Raw genomic sequence first — 14,160 nt, 5'->3', positions numbered from 1 at the left:
GTGTAACCGTCATTTCAAAAAACTTTGGATATGTTGTTGGGCAGTGTCAGTGATCTCTCATATGGCTGTTTCTAAGCACATTCTGTCTTCAATGAGGAGCTGACTACAGAGGAAGAGACACACCCCCTTTCTCTCCCTGCAATCAGCTGATTCTCCTCACAGCTCACTGCTCCAGCACTCAGTCATGTACTGCCAGGAGTTCTAACTAATGTAGTAACAAAACACCTACACTCCAAAACACCTACATCTCTCCCTCAGCTTTCCCTACACTTGTATGTAAACAAATAATCCGTGCAGACACAAGATGAAGAGTGATCACATTTCCCCTGTCCCCATCACCTCACACTCAACAGCAGGAAATTAGATATTAAGTATGAAACAAATACAATAAAAATTTATATTATTACACACTGTTCTGATGGGATGAAAAAACCTTGAAACAATGCTGTCTACAGTTGGGAATCTGTTCCTTTTGGAATAGATATTTTGATTTGGCTATTATATCACATTATGTCATTGGGCTCCTTGTAAGTCATGCATTGGTATATAAAGAGCTACCTTCTCAGGTAGCACTGAGGCAAGGTATTCCTTTTCCCATAGAAGTGTAATTGCATATTTTCTTTGTGATGAAAATTCTATAATTCCAGCACTTCCTTATTAAAACACATATTTGAATTTCTATAGCCCACGCAATTGAGAACTGTGGTGTTATGGTGTTGCACAGATTCAGCTTAAATATATATACTGTATAATCCCTCTTGTGTACAACTATTTCACCCCTGGAGGTCTTGGGTCACCTATATAAGGTGTGACCTGGGTTCACATACAGAATATCACAATTGTGCCGAACACTACTTGTGAGAATTTTAACATGTTTTTTCTGGCACAAGTAGACATACAACAACTGTTGCCATCAGGTGCAATGGTCAGGGGCGTAACTACAGGGGCAGTAGCCATAGCAGCCGCTATGGGGCCTGCAGAGTCAGGGGGCCCTGGCAACTGGAGTACTGGGTATGTATATGCTGTATGTATGTCTGTGTATGGTATTGTAGGTACAGTGTTTGTGTATATGTGATGTGTATGTGCTGCAGGGGTGTATATGTGGTGTGTGTATACTGCATGTATGTTTATGCTGTGTATATGTATATGTATGTAAATGTATATATTATTTCTTTAAAGGACATCAATCACCAGATCAAGGATTGTAAACCAAGCACACTGACATACTGGTCTGTGCCCCCTCTGGCAGGATCTGCTGTTTGGAGCCTGGAGAACCTCAGGCTCATTTGTATAATATTAAATGCCTTTTTTTTTTCTTAAAAAAAAGGTTGCAAGAAGCTAAAAGAACAGTAGATTCTGCAAAAGGGGGCAAACACCAGTATGTAAGTGTGCTTAGTTTAAAATCCTTGATCTGGTGATAGATGCCCTTTAAGGAGGAAAGGGGGCCCCATTCCGAAGTCTGCTATGGGGTCCTACCTAGTTACGTCCCTGGCAATGCTATTCCCATTATAAACTATAGGGTCAGTTTCTCTATCCATTTTGTATTACTCCAGAAGGAATAATGACTGCTGACTGAACATTCAGCCACATCAATAAAGTTTTTGGAAAACCGGGCTGTAAGGAGGAGATCTTGACCAGCAACTTGTGCATAGATCATCAAGTTCATATGTCGATTTTTTTAAATTTTATTATTTCATCTTGCAGATATCTCTCTATACGACATTAGTAGCAGACATGAAACGGTCTAGTTCCTAATGTAGAAGTACCTATGAACATAACTTTTATAGGGGAACCCCTTAATAAATTTGTTTCATTTATTACACTTTTCAGCTAGTGAAGAAGTACAGAAATGATCATTTTGCTTTACCTCCTGATATCCTGGTCCATTGCTTGATACACAGTGATATCCTTTTTAATGCCATCATCTCATACAAGCCTATTTTTCTTACAGACTGGGTATGAGAAATTAATCCAAGAAGACCCTCAAGGGACTCCAGAATCTAATCAGTCCGACAACACAGATGCTTCACACCATGTTTTCTCTTTCTCCTGGCTCAATACATTACCTGAATAGCTGTCTGGCTGTGGGGAACCTTCATTTGTCTACACCCACCTAAATGTAAAGTCAGGGGATCCTCCTTCTGTGAATGGTTATCAGTCATCACAGTAGTACTGAACATCAGCACATTTACTTGTCTCTGCCTCTATCCTCTTCTATCCTCATCCATCATACTGATGACATGCCTGGCTTCTCAAGATCTACCAATTACATCTCATGACATCAGTATTCAATAGAAATCTATTAGACTGACATTGGGGTCCATATACTTCTGTAATAATTCCACCCATGCTGCTTTGTACCCCTTAATATCAGCTGACTAGTCTATGTGTATGTATGTGCTAGTGTGTATGAAGCGCTGTTTAATCAGGTCTTTCATGCTAATTAAGATAACTCAAGTTACATTCAAGTAGACAGTTACCTTAAGGAGTTAACTTCCAAGAAGTACAGAGACTCCTTAGTGACAGCTGTCTCTTTTTAGGGGAATAATGACTGAAATGTGTCTTCATTTACAATTTAGATTCCTTTTAACATTATAGTTCTTTAAATCTTAAATGTTCTAATGCAAAGATTCTACATTTTGCCAGAAATTTCTGTAGCAATAATATAAAACACAGTAATTTCCATAGGATTATGGTGATATACAGTAGCCCTACCTCTTACATAGTCATATGGGAAACCACATATGACAAGCACCTAGTGATAACTCAGCTCTGCTACATAGATCCACATAGATGCATAGATCACTAGATCCAAAAGAAGGACTAATAAAGTAAAACTTTAATTCTGGGCTTTCACTTTTATTTATATTTTGGCCACAAAATTCTATTTCTTATGTTTCCATTCCTTTCTCCCTGAACTTAATGCCACAGGAGCTCAGTCAGGACCATCTCTCTGTCTACTTCCTACATCCATTACCCCCCAAAAATTAAGACAGATGGAAGCTTTGCAGATTTTATTAAAAATATAGATATTAAACATTATGTTTACACACCAATGTTGTGCGAGCTCTGAAAAGATGTTTTTTATTATGGAAATGTATACAATAAACTTTTGATGCAAAATAAATTACAGCAAATTATTTATTTTTTTTTTTTTTTTGTTTTGTTTTGTTTTTTTTTTCACTTCCCAGAGGAAACCCATCAGGTCCTTTAGATGTTCCCAATCTGGAATTTCCTAAGGATTTTCATATATTACAAAAATTCCCCCCTCCCCCCAAATAAAAATAAATTACAAATTACATCTGTTGCCCGGTGCATGCTGATAAACAGATCTAGGCTCTCACCTGGGGACTAGCAGCAGAGCATTGCTATGTCTTACAAGCCCCACAGGCACCCAAGGGGTTATGGAGTGCATCCTCTATGTCTGAAGCTATAGAAAAATAAACACATGGTATCAGGGCAGCACAATGGTACATCATACTGTATAGTTTGTGCTAGATGCAGGAAACTCTTTGGCAGGTGACAGGGGGTTATTTCCCAATAATGTCCATCAGTTTCCTGTTGCTGTGGGCTTGCTGGGCTATCTGCTCAGCTCTGGCCATTTCCAAGACCTCCCGGAGCAGATGGAATGTGAGATCCAGGGATATAGGAGGCTCCTCTGCTCGTTTGCCTCTTTCTGTAGGATCCTCCTGTGGGTTGTAGGGGGCATCAGCTCCTTCTCCTAGGATGCCAGATCTTAGCCCCTGCTGCTGACCACCCCACTGCTGAGGCTGCAACTGCTGCAAAGCCCTGACAAAGTTACTGGAGGAAGCGTCAGGGAGGCGACTTGCTCCTAGCAAAGAATTTGGGGGATATTTGTGAAGATTTCCCAGGCGGAGGAAATATTCTTCTCCCATCCGAAGTAAAAAGGGCTGGTACTCAGACAGGAGAGAAGAGGAGGCTGGAGGTTTGCTGAATGCTCTGCACTCCTGGCAGGGGAGGAGGGCGACCAAGAGGATCCCCATAAACGCCAAGACCTGGAACTTCATCTTACTCCGACTACAGAATCTGTGACGGGAAAGACGTGCAGGGGAGACCTGGAAGTGAGGAAGGAGCCAGCAAGAAAGTGAGAACTTGTGAGGGAAGGAGATAAGCAATGCTGTCCAGGGTGCTGAACCTGGCACTACAAGGAATGGTCAGCTTCAACACTTTAGCATAGTTTTATACTAACTTTAACTCCTACTCTAAATATTCATATATATCTTTACAACATATCATAAAATAACCAATACAATCTGCAGTCTAACTCCAGTGACACAACTCCTATACACTGTCATATTCTCATCGCTGCATTATAATAATCATGGGACTTAGCCCATATACCTATCTATCCATCATCCATCTATCTATCTATCTATCTATCTATCTATCTATCTATCTATATATCTATCTATCTATCTATCCATCTATGAAATTTTACAACAGATTAGCAGGATACTTTAAAAATGTATATTATAAGGATGGTGAAACATTTAGCATTACTAGAGAATATTTCATTGCAAAGACATGTTGAATATACGTATGTAGATATCTTATCATATGAAGTGTAGCAAAGCATATGTAAATCTACAATCATATCACTTGGCAATGTAATATATACTATATAGTAAAAGCATATACAAGAATTAGGTAAATGTGACCTCACATCATACCACTTATTGTAAAATGTAACATATTGGAATGATGTGAAGATCATCATCTGATCATGTGAGAAGCATAAAAAGTGAAGCAAAAGCAGAAATCATATGTTATTAATATAAAAATTAAGATACTGTTGTAATGGATAGGAGATGTGTATATAGAAAATATATGTAAAGCAAAAATCATATTTACTACTCAGGGATAATATGGAGATTTCTGAACACATTTAATGTATCAGTCCAAAAGTAAAGCAGACACCACATAGTAATGTAAAGAAAAAAATACATATGTGGAAAACTATAAATGTATGAGGGTTGTCAAAGAGACCAGATATCACACCACTTAGTAATGTTACCTGAAGACATTGGGGAGAGTGTCTAGTTATCTCATCAATGCAATAACTATATAGCAGATATCTTATAAGAAAAATCTGATAGCAGAATAACTAAATAATAATTGAATATCCCTGCCTGGGAGCTGAATTCCTTCCAAGGTGAAGCAGCTGCTCTTACACTATCACAGCATTTACATTTGAGAAAAATACAAGAAGTTAGAAGCATCTGGTGAGAGTTGCACTTACTCGCTGAGTGAGGGTCCTGTGGTGTGGATGGATCACAGCATGGAAGGAAGGTAGGAGCTCTGTGTGTCCCTCTCTCCCTCTTCCTTATGAGGACATATCTGGATGTAGTGAATTCCTTACAATAAGAAGCCTGGCTGCTGGATTTTATAGCTCAGAGCCTCTTCCACAATCACGCAGCTCTTGCCTAATAAGCTGACGCTCTCTTGACAACTATTGCGTGCTGCTCCTCTACTGAATAAATAATGGCTCCTTGGAGCAATGGGCAGAGTCCTGCTATCACAACAATGAATCTTACATCCAATTATCTGCCCAGATATTTATCGCCTCTTTGGTGACGTCAGTGACACCTGGAGTGGAAGTGAAATTCACAAGTCTCCCATTGACAAAAAAACTTGAATGAAATCTCCCAAGTGTTCACAGCAATAGCAAGTGACCTGTCAGTGGTGGGGTCAGAGGGGCACTACCAGACCAGGTCACCTCCTTACACAATCATCATGAATAGGGCATCCAACTCTAGATGATTGATAGATGTGGAATTTCCAAAACCATTAAGTGACTTGACACCAGCACAGATCAGAGGAGGTCACTCCTCAGCAAATACAAATAAGTGCTATAGACAATACATTACAGAAGAAGGGCTATGTAACCTCTATGCCATAAAGCTACCTGCCAAGTAATGACATATCCCACAGGTGCTGAGAGACAGCAAGTACCTGCCTTTAAAGAGATTCAGAGAACTAGTACTAAAAGAGGTTCCCACCTTATTTACACTGATCATGATAAGGACTTTGACAACAAGCTTAAAGTGGCAAGTAATGTGTATGTGCTAAGAAGATGTAAAGAACATAAACCTGGAATTTCCAAGCAACACTGAAGGGGATTTCAGAGGATGCACTACTACTACTAGGACAGGTTACCTCCTCTATACACTGATGGTAGGGGTTATTAAACTCTAGATATAAAACAGTAAAATGTAGGTAAATAGATAGAAGATAGATAGATAGATAGATAGATAGATAGATATGTGAGATAGGTAGATGGATAGATAGATAGATAGATAGATAGATAGATATGAGATAGATAGATAGATAGATAGATAGATAGATATGAGATAGATAGATAGATAGATAGATATGTGAGATAGGTAGATGGATAGATATATATAGACAGATTGATAGATGTTAGAAAGATACCATATATAGATATATAAGATAGATAGCTAGATACATAGATGATAAGTAGATGATTAGAGATAGATAGCTACTGTACATAGATAGATATTGTAGATTATATGTAGATAACATGTAGGTAGAGAGGTATATAAGATATATCTAGATGAATTTAGATAGATAGATAAATACTGTAGATGATAGATAGATAGAAGATAGAGATAGATAGATAGATAGATAGATAGATAGATAGATAGATAGATAGATAATGTAGATGATAGATAGATAGATAGATAGATAGATAGATAGATAATATGTAGATAGAAAGGTATATAAGAGATTGGTAGATTGATCCAGATAGATAGGTAGATGATAGAGAGGTACCATATATAGATATATATATATACAAGATAAATAGATGATAAGTAGATCGGTAAAGATAGATAGATAGATAGATAGATACTATTCATAGTTAGATATTGTCAATGATAAATAGATATATAAATGTACATAGAGAGGTATATAAGAGATAGGTATATGGATCTAAATGAATAGACTGATAATAGATAGATGGCTCTAGATATAAAGCTATGCAATCTCCTAGTACACATTAGGGGAGATCACTCTATACTTGTGTTTAGAAAATTAGTCTAATTGACTGTTCATTGCAGAACCAGGGATATAAACCCAGAATGTGCAACATGAAAGGTAAAACGTTACATCCAGAATTATATAGAAACACTACATAATACATCTCTGACTATACTACACTTGATCACCACACAGTCATGTGCTTGTGTAAAAGCTTTTAGTAGGAGCAGTGTATCTCTGCTGGAGATGCTACAAGTGAGAATTATTTTATTATTTAGATTGGCCCCTATTTATTATGACTGCAATGATAAAATAAGCAACTAATCATTCTACTAGTGTCTCTTCTCCTCTACCAAACCCTGCAATTACCTGCTACATGGCACATTATCCACTTGTCTTTTCTCCGGCCAATATGTGAGTCAATAGTGTAATGGATGGCTTCAATAAAGGTAGGCACCATGGTTTTTTTTAGGTCAAAGGAGTCTGGCGCTATAAACAGTATAAATCATGTATGTATACAATCACATGTACCATTCCCGCTGATCAGGTATCTTCATAGGTATGCAACCGAAAAAGCAGCAACTCTATGTTGTCAACTCAGTGTTGTCCAATACAGGCTTATGTTGTTACTTTTTATTTGTAATTTTTTGGTGCCTAACTGAAATCAGAATTTGATATGTAGTCATCTAAATCTGGATACATGATAATGTAACATTAATCACAATTCATCTATGAACCCTTTTGTAGAGAAAAGAAAATGTATTGCTCTGTAAATCCCCTTAAAAGGGTTCTCCAGGAATTGTGAAAATCTATAGGGGGCTCTGGCTCCCATTTCTTGCGTTGCTTTGGTTAATTTTTTTGCACTGCATCCAGAGGTTTCAGACCCATTTTAGTCAATGGACCACTGGAGGTCCATCCTATCCTTCCCAGTAATACTGTAACCCAGCATAATGATTCTCCTATATAGGGATTGGGACCTTTATCTGGACATTTGAAGAGATCCCAATGTAGGTTACAGATGACCTTGGACTGCAAAGCACCAGGGATCAGATCAGAAAGTTGTCAAGAAAGGGTTAAGGTCAGGGTAGGGGGAGTAAGAACTGGTTATTATTGAAGCCAGGGAAGAAAGAACAGAGGATGTGGGAGTGAAGAAATACGTAAATAAATTATTTTTGGGGGCAGAATCAAACCATAAATCAGTAGTTGGGGCCACTATTTGGAAATTAATTCAATGGGGGCACTTTTAAAGAATTGAGTGGAGGGGTACCATATAAAATAATTACAGGAAACCTACCATGAGGAATATACCATGATACATAGATCTGATGGTAGATTCCTCCTGCCCTAATCTGTAATTTAATAAGTAACTGTAAAGTATAAAAACTTTTGCCTAGATATGCACTAAGCCAAAATAAGCAATTCTCTAATTTACACTCATTAGTTATCTGCAGCCTTTAGTCAGCTAACAGGTAGAAAGCTATCAGGACCTGATCTCTCCGGCTGTCTGGCTTGGTTGGGTTTCCATGTGATTCCATAGCTAGAGGGAGGAGAGGAGGGTGGAGGGGTTACTATCACATGGCCATACATCAGTAAAAGCTCTGCCAGCTCTAGGACTTGCCATGATGTCATAAGCATTTAACTAATCACATGCTTCAGGTCATCCAATTATGTACCAGGGATGGCATGTAGCAGGGCTATTTATGTTTGAAAGTTTGAAAGTAGTAGAGTTGTGTATGTGTTTAAGTGTGAATGAACAAATAAAGCCAGAGCTCAGGCTTCCCATCAGTTCTAATGACTGGCATCAGATCCTGTACACACAGCACAGTGTATATACAGGGAAGCCTCTATGAGCTCTTTGTACAGGAAAGGGGTGGTCTGCAGATAGGAGCCAGCTTCCATACAGTATAATGGCAAAATAATTTTAAAAAAATCAGTGATTGAATAAAATAAAACTGTCTTTTAGGGAGGAAGTCCTCTCAGAGAGGTGGTTTTCTGGAGGGAGAGGTTGCACTATATATATATATATTTACTTACCGGCCACTTTATTAGGTACACCTGTCCAACTGCTCGTTAACACTTCATTTCTAATCAGCCAATCACATGGCAGCAACTCAGTGCATTTAGGCATGTAGACATGGTCAAGACAATCTCCTGCAGTTCAAACCGAGCATCAGTATGGGGAAGAAAGGTGACTTGAGTGCCTTTGAACGTGGCATGGTTGTTGGTGCCAGAAGGGCTGGTCTGAGTATTTCAGAAACTGCTGATCTACGGGGATTTTCACGCACAACCATCTCTAAGGTTTACAGAAAATGGTCCGAAAAAGAAAAAACATCCAGTGAGCGGCAGTTCTGTGGGTGGAAATGCCTTGTTGATGCCAGAGGTCAGAGGAGAATGGGCATACTGGTTAGAGCTGATAGAAAGGCAACAGTGACTCAAATCTCCACCCGTTACAACCAAGGTAAGCAGAAGAGCATCTCTGAACGCACAGTACGTCGAACTTTGAGGCAGATGGGCTACAGCAGCAGAAGACCACACCGGGTTCCACTCCTTTCAGCTAAGAACAGGAAACTGAGGCTACAATTTGCACAAGCTCATCGAAATTGGACAGTAGAAGATTGGAAAAACGTTGCCTGGTCTGATGAGTCTCGATTTCTGCTGCGACATTCGGATGAGAGTGTCAGAATTTGGCATCAACAACATGAAAGCATGGATCCATCCTGCCTTGTATCAACGGTTCAGGCTGGTGGTGGTGGTGTCATGGTGTGGGGAATATTTTCTTGGCACTCTTTGGGCCCCTTGGTACCAATTGAGCATCGTTGCAACACCACAGCCTACCTGAGTATTGTTGCTGACCATGTCCATCCCTTTATGACCACAAAGTACCCAACATCTGATGGCTACTTTCAGCAGGATAATGCGCCATGTCATAAAGCTGGAATCATCTCAGACTGGTTTCTTGAACATGACAATGAGTTCACTGTACTCAAATGGCCTCCACAGTCACCAGATCTCAATCCAATAGAGCATCTTTGGGATGTGGTGGAACGGGAGATTCGCATCATGGATGTGCAGCCGACAAATCTGCGGCAACTGTGTGATGCCATCATGTCAATATGGAGCAAAATCTCTGAGGAATGCTTCCAGCACCTTGTTGTATCTATGCCACGAAGAATTGAGGCAGTTCTGAAGGCAAAAGGGGGTCCAACCCGTTACTAGCATGGTGTACCTAATAAAGTGGCCGGTGAGTGTATATATACAGCACAATCTTTTAGAGGAAAAAACAAAAATTAGGATGCTATCCTGCACTCTCACCAAAAGAGTCCAATAGTAAAAAAAAGGAAAATGGCAGCTATCCATTCAAGTAAAAAGAACTGTGTTTATTCCATTATTATTTGTATATATATACACACACACACATACTGTGATGCTGCCATATGTTCATCTTGGTGCTTTATAGTGTAGGTGGACAATAGTTTAGAAGAGATTTGCCAAACATAGCTGATAACATTGTGTTAGCAAACATGTGTTAATGCTGTGTAAACAGCATGTTAACAAATAGCTGCACTGTTAACATTGTATGTTAACATTGTATTAACAAATCACATATGATAACAAAATGGTAACACTATTACCAATATATGGGACGCTGAGTGTGCTGACTTAGCGCTCAGCGTCCGATATATCGGACGCTGAGCCGATGCCGGTTCAGCTCAAGATCTGAGCCGAACCGGCATCGGGAAACATGGGGTGCCAGCTGTAACGGACAGCCGGCAACCCGTTAAATGCCACAGTCAGTGCGACCGCAGCATCTAACATGCCTCTGGGGGGTCTTTCCCCCACGATCGCCCCCCCCCCTGAACCATTTTCGGGGGGCGCCGATCATTTCTGTGGCATCACTGGGGTCCGATCTGGACCCCAGAGATGCCTGAAGGCAGAGCCTGAAAGATGGCATCGGTGATGTCATCTTACAGACACAGTGCTAGCCTATGCATGTGCATAGGCTGACACTGCTAATACCCTGCAATACATCAGTATTGCCGAGTATTATCAATAACAAGCAATCAGATGATTGCTTGTTCATGTCCCATGGTGGAACATGTAAAAAAGTTAAAAAAAAAAAAAGAAAAAAAAGTTTTTCAATAAAAAAAAATAAGTTTAGAAATCACTAAAAATGCCCATAAGCCCCACAACATATAAAGAGACAACGCTCAAAAAAGTCTAAATCAGAAGACAAACCCCACATATATAGTATCACCACGTCCGTTACAACCCGTAGAATGAAACTAAATAATTATTGGACCCACACGATGAATGCCATAAAAAAACTGTTAAAAACCTGCCAAAAATTATTATTTTTACCTATTGAATCCAACAAAAAATGCAATAAAAAGACTAAACATCAAACTGCCGATCATTGCTTGTCTCTTTTTTGTCTTTTTATCCCTAATATTATTGTTGAAAGACTACAAATCGTGGTTAAAACTTAGCTTTTACTGAAATCGTTTAAAAGTGAACAAACAGTAATCTGGCTTCAAAGAAAATGTATGGACGCACGGTACCCATCTGAAAAAATTGGAAGAAACAGAGCAAGTGTGAGCCTGGTGGCCTCCTTGTACAAGTCAGGGGTATTGATACAGCTTATTAGTGAAAAAAGAAAGCTCACCTCTGTGGGCTACACATCTTGTGGAAGGTTCGTATCTACACTCAGGTTTCCGGATGAAACTCCGTGGAGGTGCCACAAACAAAGGGTCAATAAGGTAAATACGGGCACCCTATGTCCATAGAGAGTGTAGGAAGAAAAAGGAGGAAGAAACAGGGTGCTGTGACTAGAGGCATAGGAGGCAAGCGTCAGGCATGACTAACACTCTCCCTGTTAATGCCCCAGATCCAAGTTCTAGAACACCCTGATGACCTAACCTCGGGGTTGTGGCCCTAATTGACCACGAACCCCGACCGGAACCTTACCCTAGATACCTAGCCCTGTTAATGGACCTAGTCTAGAGGTATCGTCCCAGTCAGTTGTACGTATGTACAAGAGGTATGTTAAATGGTCTTTATAGACAAAAAACAAAGAATATGTCCTAAGGGTAATTGCGCAACCAAATCCCGACAGGGCCTGTTTCACCCTTTTGGGCTCATCAGGGGATAATTAGGTCCGCGTTGGGAAAAACCCTAATGGAGAAAATGTGACAAACATTGTGACTTATATATGTTCAGGTATCAAACAATAAAAGTGATATCCTGTAGCATAAAAAAGTGTGTTCTTACCTTACACTACATTGATAAATAGTGCTGGGGTAGTGAAGATCTCCCTTACACTATAGACATAGTGTGTAGGGATAGTGCAGATTTCCCTAGTGGGGGAAAAAAGCAGGTAGGTAAGACTCAAACAAAACATCCATCCGGAGGACTGGAGTGTCTGTATAATGACCCAGATGGGTGGCAGTCTTACCTGAAAAAGAAGGCTAATTCAACGATGCAGTGCTGCGGGGGTACTGTCAGATCCGGCGTGCAACTCGCATTTAAGCGCACCGCGTGTCAATGATACCGCCCCCAACGCTCCACCCCTACCTGTGCGTCACACTCTGTGTTAGGGGAGTGCGGCCGGCAGCGGGTGCGGCGTGCGCATGCGCCAGAAAAGCGATGATGGCAGGGAAAGCGCCCACACGCTAATGCCCGCCCGGGAGGCTCCAGCGCGCATGTCAGAAGACATTGCCCGCAGGACCTCCGAGGCAAGCTGAACGCGCATGCGCAGAGGCGTTCTCTGTGGTCAAACGGGAAGGGCAGGGAATGCCCTCACCGGACATGTAGTGGACGTCTCTGGGGACAAGGTACCCGGCGGATGAGGTAAGTAAGACTAGGGTGCGCTAAAGACCCATATATGAGTATGGAAGTCTAAAGAGGACAAGTGCATTGTGAAATTACAATTGTTCACTTGTCCCAATGGTTAGTAGATAGGGATTTAATGTGGGGCCATGATACAAACGTGGAATATAGATACTAGTGAAATTTAGAACGATAGAGTATGTAAGGTAAATAAGGTCATAAAAAGCAGGCAAAGCTCTGTTGTTCATTGAGCCCTAATGGAGATTCTGTCTTAAGTCTAAAGATCCATTGTGACTCTTTTTGCCTCAAAATACGATCCCAATCGCCTCCTCTGTCTGTGGGTTTCACAAGGTCAATACCTACAAAAGTGAGTCCTTTGGTACTGCCTCTATGTCTTTCTTGAACGTGCCTGGCAAGGGGTTTGTCCCGGTTGTGTCTAATATCCCCTAGATGTTCCCCTACTCTGCATCGAAATTCGCGATATGTCTTACCTACATATTGTAGACCACACTCACAAGTGGCTAGGTAGATAACACCTTTGGTTTTGCAGTTAATATAATGTTGGATGGTGTAACTCCTGTTGGTGACAGAGCAATAGAATGTTTTACAGCTCTGTATTACCTTACATGCGATGCAACCACTACAACGGTAACAGCCTTTGATGTCAGAATGTAGCCAAGTCCTAGTGGGTTCTGGTCTAGTAAAGTGACTGTGGACAAGCCTGTCTCTTATGTTACGTCCTTTTCTAAAAGTTATCGTAGGGTGATCCTGTAAGACGGCAGAAATGTCCGGGTCCATTTTGAGTATATGCCAAAATTTGGTAAGAACTTGGCGAACCTGTTGAGATCCCTCATCAAATGTACCTATCAATCTGATTATAGGTGTAGAGGGCGGGTTATTGCGTGGGGTGAGTAGGTCTATCCTGTTAGCTCTTAATGCTCTCTGGTAAGCTGATTTAAAGGTCTGCTCTGGATATCCACGGGCCAGAAACCTGAGTTTCAGGTCCTTAGCTTGGCATTTGAACTCTTCTAAAGAGGAGCAGTTACGGCGTATCCTAAGGTATTGTCCGTATGGTATACCCCTCTTTAGAGCCGGTGGATGGTAGGATTCCCAGCGTAAAAGGGAGTTGGTAGAGGTGGGTTTCCTATATAGAGTTGTGTCTATTTCTCCATTGTGTTTCTTTTTGATCCGGATGTCTAGAAATGGTATGCTGGAGTGGTGTATCTCATGTGTAAACCTGAGCCCTAGGGAGTTGTGATTGAGATCCTCTAGGAGGGCCCTAAATTGACTCTCTGATCCCTCCCACATGATGAA

General features: G+C 40.6%; 2 protein-coding genes across 4 annotated transcripts in view; one reads left to right on the top strand and one right to left on the bottom strand.

Moving 5' to 3' along the window:
- Positions 1-3,128, top strand: part of TRIM55 (tripartite motif containing 55) — a 90,111-nt gene extending 86,983 nt beyond the window's left edge. Inside the window, exon 11 of one of the 3 annotated variants that reach the window (XM_072151803.1) lies at positions 1,952-3,128. In XM_072151803.1, coding sequence (XP_072007904.1) covers positions 1,952-1,962 — 11 coding nt within the window. In that variant the 3' untranslated portion in view covers positions 1,963-3,128. The remainder of the gene's footprint in view (positions 1-1,951) is intronic. The other 2 variants (XM_072151802.1, XM_072151804.1) reach the window with 2 other exon arrangements.
- Positions 3,000-5,540, bottom strand: CRH (corticotropin releasing hormone). The gene is made up of 2 exons (XM_072151805.1): positions 5,261-5,540; positions 3,000-4,076 (listed from the first exon to the last, which is right to left on the bottom strand). Exon 2 carries the CDS (start codon positions 4,026-4,028, stop codon positions 3,531-3,533), a length of 498 nt encoding a protein of 165 aa, XP_072007906.1. The 5' UTR covers positions 4,029-4,076; positions 5,261-5,540; the 3' UTR covers positions 3,000-3,530.
- Positions 5,541-14,160: the final 8,620 nt, after the last annotated feature.

This window comes from Engystomops pustulosus, chromosome 5 (genome assembly GCF_040894005.1).
Source record: "Engystomops pustulosus chromosome 5, aEngPut4.maternal, whole genome shotgun sequence".
NCBI lineage: Eukaryota > Metazoa > Chordata > Amphibia > Anura > Leptodactylidae > Engystomops > Engystomops pustulosus.
The sequence above is the reverse complement of the archived record's forward strand: the minus strand, read 5'-3'. Positions and strand labels throughout refer to the sequence as shown.

What these genes read in the sequence shown, in the direction of transcription:
- CRH (XM_072151805.1), bottom strand. Translation starts at nt 4,028, where the DNA reads ATGAAGTTCCAGGTCTTGGCGTTTATGGGGATCCTCTTGGTCGCCCTC.